This window comes from Athene noctua, chromosome 4 (assembly GCF_965140245.1).
Source record: "Athene noctua chromosome 4, bAthNoc1.hap1.1, whole genome shotgun sequence".
Lineage (NCBI taxonomy): Eukaryota > Metazoa > Chordata > Aves > Strigiformes > Strigidae > Athene > Athene noctua.
The window spans coordinates 62641783-62663368 of record NC_134040.1 but is presented as its reverse complement, the minus strand read 5'-3'; the positions used below and the strand labels follow the sequence as shown (position 1 = coordinate 62663368).

Sequence of the window (21586 nt, the reverse complement as noted above, 5' to 3'; positions counted from 1 at the left end):
TCTCTTTACAAATGCATTTGGTAGGGTTGCCACAGACCACAGGAATGAGACTATGAGCAGTGGTTGCCTTTGGGAGGTCTTGCAAACAACTAATCCTTTGTGGGTAGGAATACCAAAGCAGAGGGCAGCTTGTTTCTCTTCTAAAATGTCAGCACTGTTTATTTTAACACATAATGATGAACTCCCAAGCCTCATCTAAATTTAAGAGGGGGAACCTACATTTGATTTGGCCAACTGTCAAATAGCCGGTAAAGCAAGAACACAATTTTTCTTGCTTTTACCTGACGTAGTGCTTCATCATAATCTGGCGTGCTGGGGGAGTGCATGGTATGAGGAGGTAAAGGATGTATAGTGTATATGAAACGTAAAATGCTGACATGCACATTATATTAATTGTCCCCCTTTAAACTAACTGAAAATGTAGAATCTGTTGAGAGTGACTCAAGAGCTAATTAATATTCCCAGGCTAATCATAATGAAGTAAGGTGTTAAGTATTATCTGGAGTTACTATTCTGTCAAGAAATAAATAATATTCTCACCATACTCTATTAAGTATACCTCATCAAAGGGCATGAAACCCAAAAGTTATAAGCTGTTCAAAGTGAAGAGATCCTTTTGTGAGATTTCATACACAAACGGAGCATCCATGGAAACTCTTTTCAATATTTTGCTAATGCTAAGACAACTGTGTCTCACACTGTTCGCATTTTAATGTTTGAATTATCATGGGTTTGCAGCCTGTATTTTGTAGGGCAAGATAAGAGATAATGCATTTTTAATGTAAGAATTAGTTTGCAGAAAGAGATGTTCATGCCAAGACTCCTGGCGATGTACGGTGTCTGAAATACCGGTATGCATTGCATCTTCTCTCTCCTGTATCACTGGTTTGAAGTTGCCATTTGCTACCTTAAACAGGCAGTCAGCACTAACGTCTGCATTCCCATATTTGTCATAATATGGTATATTCAACTAAATAAAACTAACATAATAAACTAGAACAAAGACCACGACTTAAGAAATAAAATGTTGGCAGCCATCTGTTGGGATGCTAGACAGCGATGAGCAGATACTGCCATGTTTATTAAGGGAAAAAAAAAAAGTAATCTCCTTTTTGCAATGACTGCAGCAGATTTCAATTCTCACTGAGTAGTACTTAATGATGATTTTGCTATCTCTGCTCTGCTATGCATTGGGATGTGCAGAGGTTTGCAGTCTCAAGGCCAGAAGTGCTTGTCCTGGCAAGATTGCTGAAGCGCTGATTTACCAACTGGTGTTGCCCAGACCAGTTTCGACAAAGCTGTGGAAAATATAGTTGTATGTTATATTAGTATATGTAAGGCAATCCTTTCTGATGGTGTGTAAGTTGCAACAAGAAGCAAGCTTAAGAATGTTTTTGCTTTTCTATTGTTGTGAGCCAGAAAAGCATTGGTAAGAAATGAATTATGTCTGTGATAGAGAAAGGGCTTGGGTCTAAGGAAAAAAGAAATATATTTGGATTGTTCTTTTTCTGTGCTTTAAATTGCATCTGCATTTATTTTTGTTCAGATAACCCCTACTGAAAGTCATGGCTTGTTATGTAAGTTGAATGTTTCCTGCTTGTCATCTTTTTTCATGAGTTGGGTAATTTACGAAAAGCAAATGCATTTAGCTTTCTGCCCTGTCAGCTGACTGCTCTCTAGAAATTAAATGAAGCAAACCAACAGAACTGCAGACTAAAACAGCAAAACAGTGAAAAGATCAGGTTTTTGGAAGGAAGATCTTACCAGTGTCTCTTCAGGGATGTAATATCTGCTGTCAAAACCTGTATCCAGATAGGAATAAAGAGTTTTGAAAATGAGAGGGTGAAAAAAGAATCCTTCCTTTCTTCCTTCTATTAGGAAGGTTCAGTTCAGAACAACAAATACAGTTGTGTTGAAAATCTTCCAGCCTTGACTTTGGTGGATTTGGCAGTGTTAAGTTTATGATGGGACACACTGATCTTAAAGATCTTTTCCAACCTAAATGATTCTATGAAGATCTTGCAGCTTCTTGTTGTATCTCAGACCAGAGTTTGAGCAATCCTTTAAGGTATGGAGATACAAAAACTCCAGATGCAGTACCTATGTTAATACTGGTATTGTGTGCTCCCCTTGTTTATAGAGAAGTTCATAAGCACCGTTACCTTTTTGTGAATTTTTCACTGAGTTTGTCATCTGCTTTTTAAGTTACAAATATAATACTGTCCCTTTACTAAGGGGCAGAAGGACTGGTGATGGTGGGACTTTAAATGGAGTTCAGAGGAGACATAACTCTGAAATGTCTTTTGGGGTTTAGGTTCAGTGAAGCCTTAGGGGTATATTGGCTGAGGGTTTGTCTTCTATTCTGTGGTTATATGCATAAAGGCAGCTGAGACTTGTCTAAAAAAAATCCTGCTTTACACTGAATTTACTTCCATAATGCTAATTATTGACATTACAGTGACTTTGTTGATGATCAGTCTTTAGAGACAATATATCAAATTATACTCATTGCAGAAGCATGAAATACTGTTGCTTTAGCTTTAATAATGGGTTTTTCCAGTTACTGGCATTTATAGAAGAGTTCTGATGAATTGCTTGTGTCTTTTTTTTTTTTTTTTTTTTAATGGGCAAAATACTTGGAAAGGGAATGAATAAAGAAAGAATTTAAAGAATGGTTTTTCCTGGGCATATTGCTTACAGCAAAGAGCAGACTAATTCATTTCCCTAATAAGGCTGTGTTGGGAAGTTGGAATGTTTTGAATTACATTAAATGTCATGAAAGTATTCATCAGAGAGGAACAGCTTGTGGTATGTTTAGAGAGCAAATTTGATCAAGTTTGGTTGAATTGAACACAGGCTAAATATAGCTCTTTTTTTAAAAAAAAAAAAAAAAGAAGAAATGATTTTGATGTAGAAGCCTGTGCAAAAACTGTGCACTTTCATTTTCAGTATTAGTCTGTCAGTAAGTGATGGCTGCTGCTCCTCTTTTTGTTTATAATAATTCATATGAAGCTTAAAACTGTAACTGTTTGCCAAGGTCTTTTGTGTGAGTTGTTTGTAATAAGCATTTATACCAAGCTTTTATGTCTTTGCTTTGTTTGTATGTTATTGAAAATATTGCATAAACTAATAAACTGAACTGCTAGTTTTAAATTGTTTAGAAAATATCCTGCTTCAAGCCATCCTGCTTTTCTAATAAGTAGTAACAGGGCAAGTGTGTCATCTCATTTTGAAAGCCTTTATCATCAGTTATTAATGCATTCAACGTGACCAAACCAGCATGAAATCCTAAGACATTTAATTGCTAGGTGGCAAGCAGAGTGCTAACAGCTAAGAAAATGTACAAGGTTCTACAGTTTAATTATTTTTCTGCTATGCAATTAGGTAGCATCTCTCAAAATCTTAAGGGAAATGGCCCTGAAGGAAGTATTTTCTTAAATGTTTGTATTGGATGTGTTTTGCTTTCCAGCTTGAAGTGTGCATTTCCTTTTGTACTGTCTTGTCTAACCACCATGCATTTTTCACATTCAGATCTTGGTGGCTCAGTTTGCTGGGTGAGCATTTTCTTTATATGATATGGGATAAATCACAGATTTTAGTCTGATTATGATCTGAAGTCAACAAGGCCAAGTTAAACTGTTTGACGTATGTCTGGGACACACAAATTTATGTCCTTGTTTCAAGTATGTTTCGGGGAAATAAAGTAATGTTATGCTGTCTGACTCCAATGCTAAAAGAACATTGGGAACATTTCAGTTATCAAGCCTTTTTTTCACTTTTTTTTTTCTCTTCTTCTTTTTGTATGATATTTTTAAAGATGAATTTTGAAGAGTATGTCTTCAGATCATACGGAAATAGTGGTTTGAAATAATTTTCAAATTATTTCAATTGAAATAACTGCTATATTGATGAATGCAGAGCAATCTCATTCATTGCAAACCCAAATTTGATTGTTTTGTAAAAAACCAACAATATTTAAGTCTGTTCCTTTTATGAGCCTGGAACTTCAAGGCACAGCATTAGCAAAGAGAAGCTTTTTTCTCAAGCATGAAATATGGTAGTTGAGTAATGAATGTCTTTCTACTTCTTACTGTAGATCAGCTTAATAAGTACACAAAACATTCCAGGTTACTTTATTAAAAAACAAATGCCTAAGAGAGCAAGATGCATGTTTCCTTCTCTCTCTGGCCTTAAAAAAGAGAGAAAAGTTTCCATATGTGTTGGCTTTTTTTTTTCCCCTTCTTGTTGGCTTTGTTTGCTGCAAATTGACAACTCTGCAATTAGGAGTGATTAATGATGCACCCCATTGCTTCGGAGGGCTGGGGGTCAGCCTTCTCTGAGGCTGCACGCTCTGTGGGAAAGGGGAGAACGGACATGTTCCTCAGAGCAGACAAAACCCTCCCTCTGTTGAGAATTACTGTTGATGTGGACATAATGTGTGTCAGCCGCGATGCATGAATGGTGAAGGTGAATCGCAGAAGATTATATTCTCATGCAATGTTTTTTAATTTTATTTTTATTTTCTTTTTGTAAATTGGCTACTGAACTTGCAGCAGAATTGCTGTTGCTGGCATCTAATGAGCCCTGAGGGCCAAATGGCTTTGAGGGAAGGAGTAAATATTTTGAATGCAATTAGTTTTAAAAAAAAAAAAAAAAGTGTGTGGGGAAAAAAAAAAAAGTTGTTTAATGGATCAAGTGTGCCTAATTCAAATCTGGCTCTCCATGTTTTCCTGGTGGAAGTAGAAAAGCTGCTTTATACAATAGAGGTGTTTTAAATTGTTGCCTCTGTTAGCTGATCTCCAATTAAATGAAACTTTTTGCCTCCCTGGCAGATTGTCTTTTGGAAATGAGAATCCAGCTTCAGTTCTTCAAAACCCCGTTTAGAAGATTTGATGGAAATTGGAGTTGTGTGATTTCAGGCAGGATATGATTGCAGGTTCTTGGGTCATTAAGGTGCCAGCTTTTCTAAGCAGCTACCAAATATGGCCAGAAATGTTTCAAAATGTGGCAGGAAGCCAATTTTCTACCAAAACAGCATGAAAAGACTCAAGTGTATCAGCAGCAATGTTTGCAGACAAAATATTAGTGTGTCAGATTTTTTGCTGGGTTTTCTTTTTTTTTTTTTTTTTTTTTTCTAATTTGTGTGTGTGTATTTTTGCATACAAGTATATGCAAAGCTGAAAAAAGATAAAAATTGAGGTGCCTTTACCTGCTACACATTGGCAGTTCAAGTATAACAAAATCTGTCACTTCTTTATCCTCTTAATCCTTTCCATTGTGATACTTCCCTTCCCTCCCACCACCCCATAACAGTTTCAATGCACCTGTTTGGAAGAAATTTTTTTGTCATCTACTGTGGAGTTCAAGTGACATTAACCTTACTTTTGAAGACCAAAGACTGTGCAAAAAGTTTCTGTGTTATTTAACTTGCTAAGTCTTTCAGAAGGATTTTTGTTGTTGTTCTAAAAGGAAGCTTTCTGTTTTAAGCCTGAATAAAGCTTATGCACTACTTAAAATGCAATTTATCTGAACAGAGCTTTTGAGTTATGTGACATAGTTTCTTATGAAAGGATGGAAAACTAAAGCAAATTTGGTCTGAAGTCTCCTAATTGGTGATATGGTATTATGAATTTACAAATCAAATAGCACTTGATTATAGATGCTAGAAATCCTAATGTTGTATCTGGATAAATGAAACCAGTTTGGTTTTGCCTTTTGCTTGTAATAACAACAATGTTGTAGGTTTAACTTGAACACTTCTTGTTTCCTTTAGAGGAAACAAAATATTTTTTATATATATGTATGGGTGGATGTGGTGAGTTGGAAGAGGGGAAATGCTTAAACATTTAACGGTTGGACTAGATGATCTTCAAGGTCCTTTCTAACCTAGTTGATTCTGTGATTCTGGGAACATTAAATAACTTAGTTTTTACAATTATGTGTATGTTTTTCCTCTTCCAGAGTGGCTTCTGTACCAAAACCCAACCTTGTTCATGTACCAAAGGTATGTCCATCATCACAACAAGAAACGTAGCATGTGGCACTAACTGTTACCCATCTGTCAAACTCTGTTGTTGATAAGCACTGTCATTCAAACTTTCCTTTCAATATAACATGCTTGACTTCCATGTGTTACATTAAGAGTATTGCAGTATCTGAATCTTTGAGTGATTTGGGGTTTTTTTGTCCCTAAGAATAGAATTGAGAGACATGGCAAATGATTATCCAAAAAAGAAAAACATCTGAATAAATGTTATCTTCTAGCTCTCAGACCATTTTTTTTAGAAAGATATTGCTGAAACTTTTCCTCTGTCCCTAAGAGAGAAACAGTACTAGGTTTGGGAGTTTTTTTGGGGGTGGTGGGAGTGTTCGTTTTGGTTTGGGTTTTTTGTTTTTTTTTTTTTTTTTTTTTTTTTTTTAATAGACACCAAAATCTTTCTTTATATGTGAAAGAAGCCTATCTAAATATTAGAGTTTTAGAGAACAATCCCCCTCTGTTTTTTTAGAGCCCTGGGGACTTATTTGTTCTCAAGTTCTTCTAATGTTTTGTTCTCAAGCAATAGTTTCAACACCACCACTACCACCCTCCCCCTTTTTGATAAGAAGGCTGTTTGCAAACCTGAAAATACTTACAAATGACCTGTACTTGAAAATCCTCTCTGGTGGATGTAAATAATGTATAGTATATTACTGTTCTGCTGACCATTATTTGAAAGGCCACAGTTTGGGAACTACCATGTTAAAACACAGATCCTGGGAAAGGAAAAAAAAAAAACCCAAAACCTGTTTTTTGAGTGTTTTGATCCAACAAGGGTATATCAAGACATTGGAGAACATCGATGGAGTGCAATTGGAAAAGCTCAGAGTTCCAAAGCACTGACCTCTAATAGATGAGCTCCAGGGCTCTTAAGGGTCACATCAACAGATCAGTATATATACAGTGTGTGTGTACACATGCACAAGCTGTTTATGTATGAGCAATGTGCATATATTGAACAGGGTTTGAGAGGTGGAACATGGATTTTTGTAAACGCTAATTTTTTCCATGAGCTACCCAGTGGGTTTTGCAATAGAGTGGTTCTTCAGTTTCTCTTGATTTTGATTTGTGGGGTGTCTGTTTTGAATATGATGAGAGGAGTTAGCATCGTGGGATTTCTTACTGATTGTGCATGCTTGGATCATTCCTTTCCTAAAATGCATGGCTTTTTTTCTGTACACTTCATGGCTGCAGTCTCCATAAAGCTTGCTTCTCTGCCGCTTTGTTTCACGCTAGGTGTGTTATCTCCCTTGAGAGCAGTGAAAATCCCTGCTGAGGAATGTGCATGCGTCTTGCGTGTTTTTGTGTGTTTCTTTTTTGTTTTTCATCTCACATAGGGAGAACCTACAGAAGTAGTTAAGCCTGTGCCCATTGCCTCTGCTGTTGCACCCAAAGTCACTGCCACGGCGAGCGTGGCTTACAATAAGACACCGAGGCCATTTGGAGCGGTAACTTCCTCCAAAGTCACCTCCATCCCATCACCATCCTCCGCCTTCACCCCAGCCCAGGCGGCGGCTCCGTCCCCGGCAGCTGCCGCTCCGGCCCCTTTTGCTGCGCCTGGACTGCATGTTAATGCCAAGCCTAACGCTGAGCAGCGGTCGCCTGTGCCGAGCGCTGCTAAACCTGCAGTTAATGTCCCACGGCAGCCCGCCACGCACAATGCTGCCCCGAGCGCCTCTGCCAGCGACGGCGCCCAGGATGTAGCTGAGGGGCCACGACGAGGATTCAGAGAGAACCAGGGGGAGAGTAATCAGCAAAATGGGTAGGTGGGATTTTTTTTTGCTGTGAGGGTCTTTCCTCGCAGGAAAAAAGCTGGGCTTGTTTAAGGGCTAAGTAAAACACAGCTTGGAGGAGTCATTCAATTGTCAGAAGCAAATCTCTAAGGAAGGACTTGCATCTTAAAAGGAATGCTTTGAAGGGCCAAGCTAGACCTTCAGTGATGATTTTTCTCAGGAGTGACATATCGGTTCATAGAGTGTCACGGCTAAATTGAATCAGGATCACGAAATGTTTTAAATAGTGGCTTGTAGCATGATGTGTTCTGGACCTTACAACAAGCCCAGTATTAATTTTGATGTCCATGTCTCACTGTGTATTTTGACTCCCAGTGCAGTGATTGAAAGCAGCAGGCACTCAAAAATGCAGAGCGGTCTCTCAAGAAGGGTGATGGCTGAGAACAAGGCACTCTCTGAAAGAATAACCATGGCCCTTGGCAGGACCGGTGGAGAAACCTCCCAGAAGGGAGGCAAAGGGACAGATGTTGCAATTACTTCTCTTCAAAATACACAAGAAACTTTGAGACATGCAAGGAAGCTGGAGGGATTGAGCAGAGATTTGCAGCACTATAATGTAAAAACCTCAGCTTTAAATGTTACCTTTACCCTAAAAAAGCAACACAGGTTTAAACTTTGAGTAATATTTGTATTCAAATGATTGTTTATATTGAAGTGGATATTGGAGACCTAACACTTAAGGGATTGTGAGGCTATGTAAAAGGATTATACTATATCTGATGTAGCATCTAGACTAGCAAACGATAGATTTCTAAATTAAACAGCCCAGCAGCAGTCCTGGGCTGCTACCCTGTTTCAGTGGCAGACTTTTGGCCAGGGCCAACTCGGACTCTCCCAGAAATTCCACAGCAGGTCTCTGGAGCTGCAGCACCCCGAGGGCTGGTTCCCACAGGCTGCTGTGCAGCAGGGTGAGGAGGAGGCTGGGTGTGAGCTGTCCCATGCCAGTTGGCCTCTGTGCTCAGCAGCAGTGTCTGGCAGATTAAATTAGGTAGTAAAAAGGGCAGAGGGGAAATGTAGGTTTCTCTTCCATCTTAAGAATGTGAAACCTGTGCTTAAAGGCTAAAAGCTGTGGTTACTATTTCCCATCCCTCAAAGGAAGGGGACTGGAGGAATAGGCCCAGTGTCTCTCTCCTCTGGTATTTTCTCAGTGTAGAAAGTGTATGAAGAACCCTACAGAAAAGTAAACATCCACGTCAACTAAAATACAGAATTGCAGTTTCTGTCGAGCTTCTTGGGCGGGGCGGGGGAACTTCTTTACATACCTATTCCCTTTATATTGCTGTATGAATATTTTCCATATGTGGACTCATATAATGCAGTCTGTATGCATTTTCTATTACACCGTTTTCATGGTACCTACCAGCCCTTTCTTAAATAGCTGATGGCAGCAGTCCACACTGCATAAGAAGTGGGATCAAACTGGGAGATCCCAAGGACTTGCTCCGTGCTAGTAGACTTGTAATATGCTTTGGCAAACCATCTTTTATCTTTCCAGGATCGCAAATAACTGTGCTAGGAATATTCAAAAGTAGCAGTTAGTGCTGAGAAAGAGGAACAATAGCAACAAAATGAAGTTTCCTGGAAGGAAGTGGCTGCAGGCGTAGACAATCAAGATAGGATGAATGGATGAGCACTGTTAGGTGCCTTATGGTTAGGGGATGCATAATACTGACTGAAGAGTATCGCAGCTGACGGGTGAAGAAATCCCTGTCTCACTGCCAACCTTGCAGATCTAGTTTGGGAAAGCTTGAAAACGTTCAGAGCTGTAAAAACCTACTCTATTTCACCATCTTTCTTACAATAGAGTGTTTGGGCTGTCTAACTGTTTTGCAGTCCTAAGGCAGAAAACAAAACCAACCAAACAACCCCCCCTGAATTGGTCTGCTGCTACACTACTTAGTTTTACTTAGAAAAATTACATTTCGATAATGATGCTTAACTATCTCCCCATTTAAAATAGAATCAATGACATTTATGAAATATCAGAAACATTGACATTTGGAATAATTAATTAGTCTGAAATAAATTCAATTTTGTTTCTCCGTTTTGTATTATTAACCTTGTCAAAAAAATGGGAACTTTGTATCTTGTGCATAGATAGCACTGCTGAGCAAATGCAGTTCTTCAGACATGCACCTTGTCATACTCAGAATTTCTTCCCTTCCTCCTGACTCTCCTCAAACCATATTCAGGAAATAAACAATTTGCCTTCACTTCAGGAGGGGGAAGGAAATTTTGTTTCCCTTGTTTAGTTCTGGCTTAGAAAGAAAGCAATTTGCCTTCATTAGGCTGCCTGAAATTACACTTTTATTAAGACCTTCTTGCCAACTCTTGCATAAAAATGTGCCTGCTGCTTAAAACAGGTAAGATGTCCACAGACTTCACTCAGTTTAAGATCAGCTGGGCTAAATTTTTCCCTTGTAGGTTCTCTTGGTGATTATAAGTTTGACTTACATGATATATGACTTTACCAGAGCTTGGATTTGGAAACTCCTGTAATATTTCAAGAAGGAAAGAATGTATTAACACATCAAATACTTTTTTTCCCTTACAGATAACAACAGTGACAAAGTTAGTATCAACAGCACTGGAGTTGAATTATGGTCGTTTTTCCTGTTGGTATAACCAGCATGTATTCTTGTTTTGCAAAATTATAGCTCTTACAGAAATTTATATTTAAATTTTGCAAAACAGCTTCAGCTTTTCTTAGTAACTTCTTAGTGTAGTAAATGGTTTTGTCTGCATTGGACATGATGTGATCTTGCTTTTCACTGTGTTACATTTTATATCTTTTTTTTTTTTTTTTTTTATTCCACAAAACGTTTGTGTGGTGTTCGTGTGTACTGATAAATTCTTGGTGCACCTATGGCTAATTGGTGTTAATACTAGTAAATGGTGAAATACAGTATAAAAGTAAAAAAGGTTTGAGGACTATGGAATGAAGGGCTGAATACTGAATTCATACCACAAAAAGAAGAGTAACATTCATATACTGTGATTCGTATGTATTAGGGATGATAAATATGGTTGAGGTTTTATTGGCTTTCTCCTCTTGCCTCAAGTTGCCCTAAGTTAAGGGAGAACCTGTCTCACTGAGTTTTCCTTTGTGTCTGGCACCACCTTGTTGCCTCAGTGAGTAATTACTAGTAGACTCTTAAGCATTAAAAAAGAGACCAGTAGGATCCACAAGAAAAATCAGTGGGATATTTCGTTTATAATACCACTTTCAACAAATGTGAAAGTGTACTTATTTCACTGTGGTAGTTGCTAGAATGCAGTCAGCTGAATGTAAATAATTACATTTCCATGTAGTTCCACACCTTTAATTATTGCCTTAATTTTCAAATTTTATTTTTGCTATTAACTCTTTTGATGCTTTACTTCATTTTTCTCTGTACTACTTGTACTCCGTCCTGGAAATACCACTTTCTTTGTTTCTATACCTCTCCCTTGTTTAGTAGCTTTGACATGTGATACATATACTACACTAATACTGTGTGTCTATAAATTCATTCGTTTTAATTTTATATGCTATCTTTCACATCATTCTTTCAAGTATTAAGTATTCTTTTAAGCGTAAGTATTTACTAATGCATTCCACTGAATGGGCCTAATTCTTACTTGTTGACAATTAATGATTTACCTCGTTCTCATTCATATTTTCCACCTTTCTTCACCAGAAAGACATTAAAAGTACAGTGGGGAAGTAGTGGCAAAAATAGAACTGACTTTTGAAGTTTTGTCAGGGGGTTGGGGGTTTTAAAATTATTATTAGAATTGTTATGTTTTAGGAGCTAATTTTACAGTTAATCTCCTGTAAATTATGTGAAAATAAATGTACATTTAAAGGGCCTTAATGACTAATGCTTTGGGATAACAAATGTAGAATTTAGGAATAATATATATGGTATGAATCTTCTGTTCCATTTTCCCAAACTGATCAGTACCATTACATGTTCTTTACAGCAATGACTGAAAGCAGAGCTTTAAAATCCTGTATTCTTGCAAGTCTTCTAGGTTACTGTGGGGAAAATTGTCAGACTAAATGATCACCCCACTACTATTTTCACTTTCAGAAAGGGTATCAAGCATCAGTATCTTCACATTAGGTTTCCATAACATCACTACTTATGCTTTCAGATGGTCTGGTTCTGATCTAGACTTTGCCAAGCGCCTGTGTGCTGAGTGGCACTTGCACACAGCTTGTGCTTTGCATCTTGTGAACCAAGGGGAGAACTTCCCAAGGGGAAATTCTTAAGGGGCACCTGATCTATACTAAGTAGGCTACCCTGCTTTACCAAAACAAATTACCCTCTCATCCCTGTGAGGAAATCACTGTGAGTTTAATTTAAGTATGGGACTTCTGTGCTCTGGTTTTGCTAGTAGAATGAGAATATCACTATTAATTGGATTTCAGTGCCCTTTCGCACGAAACTAATTCAATAGAATAACTTCTATTTCAACTTTCTGACTTTATTTCTTGTTTTTTTTTCTTCTTTTCCTGTTTATGCTGGGAAAACTTTCTCTTGCTGTCTTACTCTGTCATCTCCAAGGAAAAACCCACCCAAACGGTAAAGGTTTAAATGTGTAAATGTCTTAATAATACTGTCTTTTACTGTTTCTGATGCTCCATCAATGAAACAAGGAAAAATATTTCAGTTGGGTTAGAGTAATTATAAAGCTGTGTTTGGTTTGGAGAGCTCAATCTGTGTTCAGGTATGCCTGTGGAGCTCACTGCTGCACATCTGCCCCCACACAGATGCTGCCTTTAAACACTGTGAGAAGTCACAGTTCTGTCCCTGTCTTTTTAGCTACCCCAACGCAGATGGTCTCTGAAGCTTTTCGCTCACTGCTCTCTCTCCTCTCCTTGATGCAGCCCTCCACGGAAGCACATTGTGGATACCTATACAGAGTTTTACCACACACCCACCCATAGCGATGCCAGCAAGAAGCGATTGATTGAAGACACTGAAGACTGGCATCCCCGGACAGGCACCACCCAGTCCCGCTCTTTCCGCATCCTCGCCCAAATCACTGGCACTGATCATAGTGAGTAGCTTGGTGTAAATGTAATAAAAGTAATGGCCCTGAACAGATAGTTGTTTTTAAAAGCTAGGGGCAGGGCAAAATAGTAAAAGGATTCAGTCACATCTCATGCGTTTTCCCTCTTGGATAATAAATCCAGTAGGCAGAATCTTGGTGAGTTCTTTAAAAGAAAAAAGTTTGAGAAGACAATAGCAGGAAAATATTTTTGTGGAATTCCTACAACTGCTAAATAGCTCAGGACATATGCATTACTGGACAGTATTCCTGATTGAGTTGAATATTAATACATTCTAGATAAATCTTAAAATTTCCATTTCTACTCCCAAAGACGTTGGCAGATATGTATTCATTGTTTCTTTCCCCTCCTGCATCACTAAAATAGTGACATTCCTGTTCAAATGCTCAAAAAAAATTAATGTGTTTTCAGGCATGTAGAGAATCTGACAGTCATACAATGGTATGTGACCTGCAATGGTTTCATCGATCTGAAGCATAAATCCATCGTTCCTCAGTTTACTCCCGAGTCATGTTTCCATCCTCTTCTTATGCTATGGTGTGATTACACGTATTGTGGACTGGAACAGATGATGCAGCGGTCATTCCCAGTCATACAATTTTATGGTGAAACTTCAGTTTCATATTATGCTGTCAGTTATAATTCATACACACCTATAATGTTGTGTAAAAGCCATCAGAAGTGCCATCAGAAGATTTAAGCTCAGTCATATTCAGACTGAGGCAGTTGAAATAGAGGTGATTATTTAATTTTTCTGCTTTTCACATCTAGTGCTACAATAAAGAAGGCAGTGAGGAAATCAGAGCCCCCTCCCCCTCCCCTCAATTTACTGGCAGAACTAGTGTAGAAGCCAATGATAACATCTCTCCAAATAAAGATATTGTCTATGTGTGATAAATATTTTGAATTTGGACAGTTACCTGATTGATTTGTGGTCCTACGTTGTGGTATTCTATTAATGGGTCATTTTCTACCTTTGGATTCTTTTCATTAATCCTTATAAGGGCAGAATATGAGACCTAAACAGCAAATAACATGTCATCCATGTTGGTCAATTAATCATGGTGACAAATACTACAAGAAACTGACTGCAACTAGATTTTCCAAACTTAAAGTCAAGGCTGGGATTTTACATTATCCCATGTGCAGTCCTCTAGCACCCTGATGGGTCACATTCCGGTTGCAAACAGGTGCTTGGATTATCCCATGATAGAAACCTAATGTTTGTCCAAAAGAAATGCTTCCCAGCTTCCATTCAACTTCCCTTTCTCAACTCACCATTCTCAAAGCCAATGTGAAGAGTGGGCCAAGGGAAAGAGCAGAGGCTAGCAGAGCCACCTTTCAGCAATCCTGCTGGCAAAGGAGCTCTTGAAGTTTATAGACATCCTCATTTCCATTGGGGCGTATTTAGAATCTAGGAGTCCTAATGAGCCTTGTTGCAATTTCCTGCTGCGGTGAGTGCATTGGCATGGGGGAGAATCTTAGTGTGTGGTGGTACAGTGCCTTTGAAAATAAAAATTTTTTCTCTTCTTGCAGTGAAAGAACCAGAACATGAAGCTGCAAAAAAGACTAAGTGAGTTGATGCTTCTATTACTTAAATACTTTGCATGTTTTAATTCTTAACTGATAGCGTTTGGTGCATTTGTGTGATACCTGGGTATTATTAAAATGTTGCTTCTTTTTTTGCCTTCTACTTTGGCATGTACAAATCAAGATCTCTTTCTGCATAGACCAACCTTTTAAAATCTGCTGGTGCAGTCCAGTATTAATGTTTGTGCAGGAGTTTTTTTCTGTGAACTTGGACTGATTTCTGTACGAGGTCAGCTTCTCAACGTGTTTTCCTTTTCCTAAATCTAACCAGGAGTTTTTGATTTGCAAGTGTGGATCAGATTGCAAGGCATAGCTGGAAAGTATTACTGTTCCGGATTGTGAATGAGGGTCAGCTGCCTCCTTGCTTTGGGATGTTGTTCAGAATGAGGTCCAACCAGTGGCTAAAGCTAATGGCTCTTGCAGTCAGTGGGAGTTTTTCTGCTGACTTGCCTATCACCCAATCCAAGCTTTTGACAAGAGAGGAAGGCAATGTGTGGATAGGAATAGTGCATGGAGATTGCATGCTCGCTTGTGAAATGCTTAAGACAAACTTTCTTTCTTTCTTTCTTTCTTATTTTTCTTCTGTCACTTCTTTCCACAGGGAAAAGGTTCCCATCCACGTCTTTAGCCCCAAATATACAAAATTACGTGACTGGCACCATGAAGTCTCAGCACGTGTTCTTAATGTCCAGTGATTTTACCCAAGTTACAAAAGCAAAATACAAACACTTCCTTTCTTCTTTTCCATCTGCTTTGCAAAAAGAAAAAAGAAAACGTATTTCACTAGCCTTACTGCGAGAGAAATTCTAGCCTTTTCTATACTTTTCTAACACTTTCCTACTGATGTGTAAAAAATGAGATGAAAATGTTTTTGTGCTAATCACTAGTTGACAAAAAATATATATTTAAAACAGAACAACTTGGGTGACTGAACGTCCCAACATGGGGAGGAGATGGCTGTTGCAGTTCTTTTTGTGCCTTAAAGGAGTCTTTTGCATTGCTGAGTTTGAGTTACTGTAGGTTGTTAGAAAGCAGAAAATTATGAACAGAAGAATAAGAAATTGTGTTACTTTGATTTTGGGGCTGGGGGAAGAAGATTAAGAGGGACTGTATGCACTTACTTCAAACTATTGTATTTACCAGGATAATTATCTTGGATTTCACTAGGTTTTCAGCAAGTCAATTTTAGAGTGGTTGTAAATGTTTTACAAAGTAGAACAAGAAGACAGGCTGCTTTTAAGCAAATAAAAAATGAATTAAAAAAAATATTCCAATGTTGTCAATAGAAGTGCAAGCTCAATATAAGATTCTGCTGCTTCAACTAGTAATATGTTCATATTAAGGAAAACTCAGAAAAAATTGAGCAGAATGTTGCTGTGTACTTGTAAGAGCTTCAACAAATCCTCTTAACAAGAACAAAATAAGATGGTAGTATTTATTTATTGCGCAGTGAAGCTCATAGGCTTTCTTGTGTTTCTAAAAGCTTCATGGCCGTATGGTTCTCCTGTAAAATAATGTATTATAGTAGCTACACATTCATTAACTTATGCTTTCTGAAGCTTGAAGAGTATTTTAATAAAAGTTGCTTTTATCTTAGCTCTGTCTGTTTTTCTTTTGAGTCTCTCTGACTCCTTGAATAGTCTTCTCATGCACGGAGCTGTAGTTTCATTGTATCTTCACAGATCACAGTAAGAGAAACAATTAAATCGCTGCTGCATAGTAGAAACAATCTGAATTGTACGAAACTATCACAGTAGTAGAGTTCCTGTTTGTGTTAAAAATGGGGTATGTGTGTGCCAAAATTACACAAGATTTACAGAAATCAATAAAATGATTGACCTTTTAGGGGGGCTACAGGAGTAAGAATTCTACTAAGTAAAACTTGCTCTCAGCTTTTGCAACATTTATTGAATCAGAGAAGTTTCAAACCTTAAAGGTGGATTGTAAAGCACATATAAAAGCCCAATCTTTTGTAATTGCTTAATGGGGACTACTGCAATTGGCTTGTAATTTGTGCAGCTGACCTACACACTATTCTGATGGAACTGGTCCTGTGAACAATGTCCACTGCAAATGCTTCTGCAGACTTATACAATAAAAAAACCAACTCCCCCAGCTTGGAAAATTGAAAGGAATAGAGACCTTTGGAAGCATTTTAAGCTTGTTTCCTTTTTAGATGGTTTATAGTGCTATATATTACAACAGCAGCTTATGGTATTTGTCATTCTGTCTTTAGGAAAAGCCAAACAGAAAATGGAAACTTCAGGTAATAGACAAGTTATCTAACACTTAACAGTCACTGATGTGAATGCCTAACAATACACAGAATAAAGGACAATTAAATTTGCAGTGGTAATGATGGACCAAGGCATATCACACCTTACACACCTTTTGGATTAATTCCTTAGTGACAGTAGGGGAAAATACTCACTTTAATAATTTAACTAAAACTGTTTTGATGAGAAATACCAAATGGTTTGATTCCTCACCACCCCACCCCCTCATCACATAACTTGGTAGTGGTGCCTGTGTTACTAAACCTAAGTGTGTGACTGAGTGCACATACAACACAATATAATCATTTGATAGAATACTGCATATTGAATTAGGAATGTGAAGGAGTATGTTAAAATTATTTTGCTGGGTTTAAAGATTTTCCTTTTTTTATGAATGGAGAGGCAGACAGGAGTTTCAGAGGACTATGAAAGGTTATCATTTAGACTGTCTGTAAAGTTTTCTTCATAAGGGCAGAATGGTTTGACCTTCAAGTACTTTTATGGTTTGGAGATGTCCCTAAGTAATGAAACTGTCTTTATGTTTGTATTTAACTTACTGTTACGTTTATTTATCTTACCAGCTCTTATCCCTTTGAAGGGTGAGTTTCTTTAGTGAGAAACAAAAGACAAAGCCTCTCTAAATAATCCAAAGTATAGAAGCCTCTGTTTTGATGAAAATGAAACATAGATAGTCAAAGAGTTGATCTGTTGAGGATATAGTTTGAGAAAGGCTACCAAAATTATTAATTTCCTATATATTCATAGTAACAAATCACTAATTCCAAAAATGTTTTATGAATGCTTGAAATGAATTTCATTTACTGCTTTCAAGATGTTATCTCTTCATGCAGTATCCCCATTTCACACTCGTTGACGTTAAATTTTGGACTTTGTTACTGTTTCTAAAAGCGGTTGTCTATTGCTTTCCATTTGCATGTGGATAACGTCTTAGCTCATGTCCAATTCCCAGCATACATCTGATCTTTGAAGAAATATCCTGAGTGGGTTTTGATACAAATGAATAAGCTCACATTTAAGAGATCACCTAGAAGGATGAATCTGAGGAAAAAATGAAATAGAAACTTCTCTTCCATCAGTAAGCTACAGATAAAATCCAAATTTAATAATATAGAACTTTTCAGGCAGGCATTGTCCAAGACAAATGTCCTGTGGATGTTTTATTATTGTTTATCCCTGAACTGTAACACACTAGGGATTTTTGTGTGGATAAAATAGAAGCTGGAAGGACACGAAATAGAAAGCCCTCACTGAAATGTATAAACTGCAACTCTTAAACCAGGTACTTAGAGCTTAGAAAGGCAAAGTCTAGCCTTTATGTCAAGTTTGTTTATGTGTGTTAGTAACTGATTAGTTCTAATTTTGCAGCACCCTATTTCCAAGTATGTTTTAGGTGTTCGCTTTTAACCATCTCCTTTTGAACAACTGTGTTCAGATTTAGTTTTGGCCTTAAATTGTAGAGTTTTGGCCTAATGTTCTGAGTGAAGATGTTTCTGGATTCTCCAGATTTGTAGTTTAGCTAATCCATAGCTACTGGAAGATATTTATCCCACGCTCAGCCTTGAAACAACCTGTCATAAATCATATATTTATTTTTCCTCCCCCTCACCATGTCATAAATATCTGTAAAGCATACCTGCAGATCTACCTAATGGAACAGGAGCCCAGGATACCTGTATTAATCTGAATAAAAACTCCATAGCAACCCAGACTTTGGAGGTGCCGCCTGTATCAGAATTCCAATCTACGCCTTTGCCACATATGAGGTCTGCTCCCTGGTCATTCCTGAGTCTGTTTAACAATTTTCAGCACTTAAAGACTCACTACTTTATTAAGATATTTAATTTTGCATGCTAATATATATATAAAAAAGAAGGCAGCAATGCCTACTTCTGTGGCTAATGTAGTCTGCTCAAAACTTGAGGTTGTGATTAATCTCTATCTCACAGTTTTATTTTTGTGTATAACAGTGGGATGTCAGATGGGTGCTTTTCTTCAAGTAGAGGGCTTTAAGACAACATTTTCTAGATTTATATATTTTTTTTCTATCACAATTGAAAAAAGGATATGAAAAAATATTGAAAAATATACAGTCTAACCTTCACAAAACTAACACCGTAAAAAAATTGCAACAAGAACTGTATAAAACTTTGGGAGTGAATCCTACTTGCAGTTGTGTCTATCTTTTCCAGTATTTCCTAAAATTTTTTCATCGTTAATGTAACACTAAATATATGTGTTCCATCTTTATAAATGTAAAGTACTACTTGGATTTCTGAGTTTATAGGCAGCAGAACTCTTCTCAACCTTCAGTAATATCGTGACACTTCCTAAGTGTATTGTGCATCATTTTATCCCCCTATTTGTATTTTGCTGTAAACTCCATGTTTTTTGGCTTTTGGTGTTTCTCCCCTCACCCCACTCCCTTCCCCATTTACTAACACTTTCATGCACAGTGTCTCCTGTTCAACATACTGTTTCAATGTGGATTAAAAATCTCTTTTTCTGTGTGCCTCCATTTGGTTTTATTACTGTGAATGGAGTGAAAACAGTGCTAGACCAGAATCTGCAGCTGCTCTTTTGCCGATAGGAGAGTCCTCCCCTGCCAGTGTCCCCTTTCTCAGACTTTCTGAACACATTGCTGCGGCAGCTCCTGGGAGGTAAATCTTTCAGAGGGTGTTCAATTCGGTTAATGATCTAGCTATATGTTGTTCTAGCTTAGATTTGTCTGTCTTGGGGGAGAGAGGGTTGTCTGTCATTCACTTAAAATAAACTTTATAAATCTGCGTGACTAGGGATTTTCTTGAAAATGGTAGGAGAGGGAAGAAGAGAAATTAAGTAAAGCTGAGCAGATTCATGAACAGTCTTGTGGATAACAGTTAAAGTAAGATGCAATATTTAGTCTGTGTCATTACGTTGTCAGTAGGTATCCACTCTATCACTTCATGGAGTAACTTATCAGTGGTCTCAACAACTCAAAAGTGAATTCACATTTCCTCAACACACAGAAAAGTGCCTTTAAAAATATAAAAAAGATTTTTTAAAAGTAGATTATCTCGTTCATCACACTGTGCTGTGCTATGATGCAATCAAAGAAAACTAGGTGATTACCTGGCAAACTTCCTGTCGCTGCCCTTGGATAACTTCATTGGCACTTACCTTGGCAGATTATGATGTTTTGGAGGTCATCTGTGGGTACTAGACAGCGATGGTAATTTTGGATATAAGACAATGACAGTAATTTGGAGGGTTATGATGATATTATTGAAGGTCAGTAACATTTTCTGATGGTTTGTGTTTCATAGTGCAGGAGTGTTTTTTAGTTCCAGGTAGCTAGTGTTCATTACACATGCATAAGCACAAAGTTGTAACACAAAACAAAGCTGCTCCGTTAAAAATGAGATTTGTATGAATAGTACCTGGGCCTGCCAGGCCCCCAGACAGAGACTTGTCCTTGTGAAAATCATACAGAAACATACTATTGCCCATACCTTTGTGGGCTTTCTGCAACTAGAAATCTAATATTAAGGTTTGGGATTGAGAGTTTCCCCTTTAAAGCAACAGTCTCAGCCGGCGAAACCTCACAACAGAATATGTCAAGTCTGTTTGTTGCGATGTCTCTTGAAGGCTTTTTTGAAGTCTGGGAGAAGAGGGGTGCCTTCATGAGCTAACATGAGATTAGTCAGGAGAAGGGATGGTGGGTGATGACAGAAGTTTGCTTGTACAGCAAGCCAGTATCTTCATGGTAACCTTTGTTTTGAGCCAATACAGAAAAGGAAGATTCAGTTGTGATGGTTTCAGCAGCGTGTTCTCTTAAATCCCAGGAAGCAGATGGGGTGATGGGGTGAGTAGTTATGAGTCACCAGAGATGAAAGATACACGCAAAAGGTGTATGGCAAGATTCGTGGTGGTTCTGCTGTTTGTTTTTTGTGGTGGTTTTTTTTGTTGTTGTTGGTTAGGGTTTTTTTTCTTTTTTTTTTTTCTTTTTTCTTTTTTTTTTTTAAGCAGAAAACCCGGGATGAAAAAGGCAGGGGGAAAAGTACTACTTCAGTAATTGATTTGGATGTCTACCAATCAAATTCTAGTATGATTTTACCCACTGAGCCACAGATACGTTGCAGATACTGCTACAGCTATTGTGTTCTGAGTACCAAGAAGTTCTTTCTAAATCCTAGCTCTGGATCTGTGTCCAGGGGAAGGAAATTTAAGTCTACCCTCACTCAAGACCTATGACTCTAAGTTTATTATTTGGCGAAATTAACCTAGCAAGAGAACAGCTTTAAGATGAGCCACAAGAAATCAGTAAGGACAGCTACATTCATGGTGGTTCAGGAAGAGAGCTGAAGTACATATACATATATATTCACATGAAGTGAATATACAAATAAATAGTCAAAAAAGTAGATGATGAGTATTTCTACTCAAGAAGGGCAAAAATTTGAGCAGCTTCTGCAGAGCTGTAGAAGGAAGGATTAGCACTGAGTGTGTGAAGGAGAACATAAATTGGTGAAGCTACATAGTCTAATTCTCTCCTGAAATGAGAGGTCATCAGTGTGGCAACTATATTTGCTGTTTATGTTTTGTTACTGAGCCAGTGTCACTGCTTTTATAAGTGTCAGGTGGGAAATACACTCAAAGCTGGTCTCCAAAACACCTTCGTTATAAAATTGCAGCTATCAGAAATCCGTATGGAGCAACTAATACATGCCATGTCAGACACTTAGTAAAGCAGAGTTGGGCCATCCAAAGGTCAGTAGACTTGCTTTAGCCACTAAAGCCCTGCATTTGCTGTCAATGACTGGCATTTTTT

At 37.8% G+C, this 21586-nt stretch overlaps 1 protein-coding gene across 13 annotated transcripts in view; it reads left to right on the top strand.

Moving 5' to 3' along the window:
* The window catches only part of PDLIM5 (PDZ and LIM domain 5), a 130929-nt gene that overhangs the window by 66290 nt on the left and 43053 nt on the right, over positions 1-21586 (top strand). For 2 of the 13 annotated variants that reach the window (XM_074905551.1, XM_074905552.1), the window contains exons 4-10: positions 5962-6004; positions 7375-7799; positions 12707-12879; positions 14429-14465; positions 16719-16748; positions 18408-18542; positions 19320-19436. In XM_074905551.1, the coding sequence (XP_074761652.1) occupies positions 5962-6004; positions 7375-7799; positions 12707-12879; positions 14429-14465; positions 16719-16748; positions 18408-18542; positions 19320-19436 (960 nt within the window). Of the gene's footprint in view, positions 1-5961; positions 6005-7374; positions 7800-10384; positions 10402-12383; positions 12402-12706; positions 12880-14428; positions 14466-15083; positions 16079-16718; positions 16749-18407; positions 18543-19319; positions 19437-21586 lie in introns of those variants that run through there. The other 11 variants (XM_074905558.1, XM_074905553.1, XM_074905557.1 and 8 more) reach the window with 10 other exon arrangements.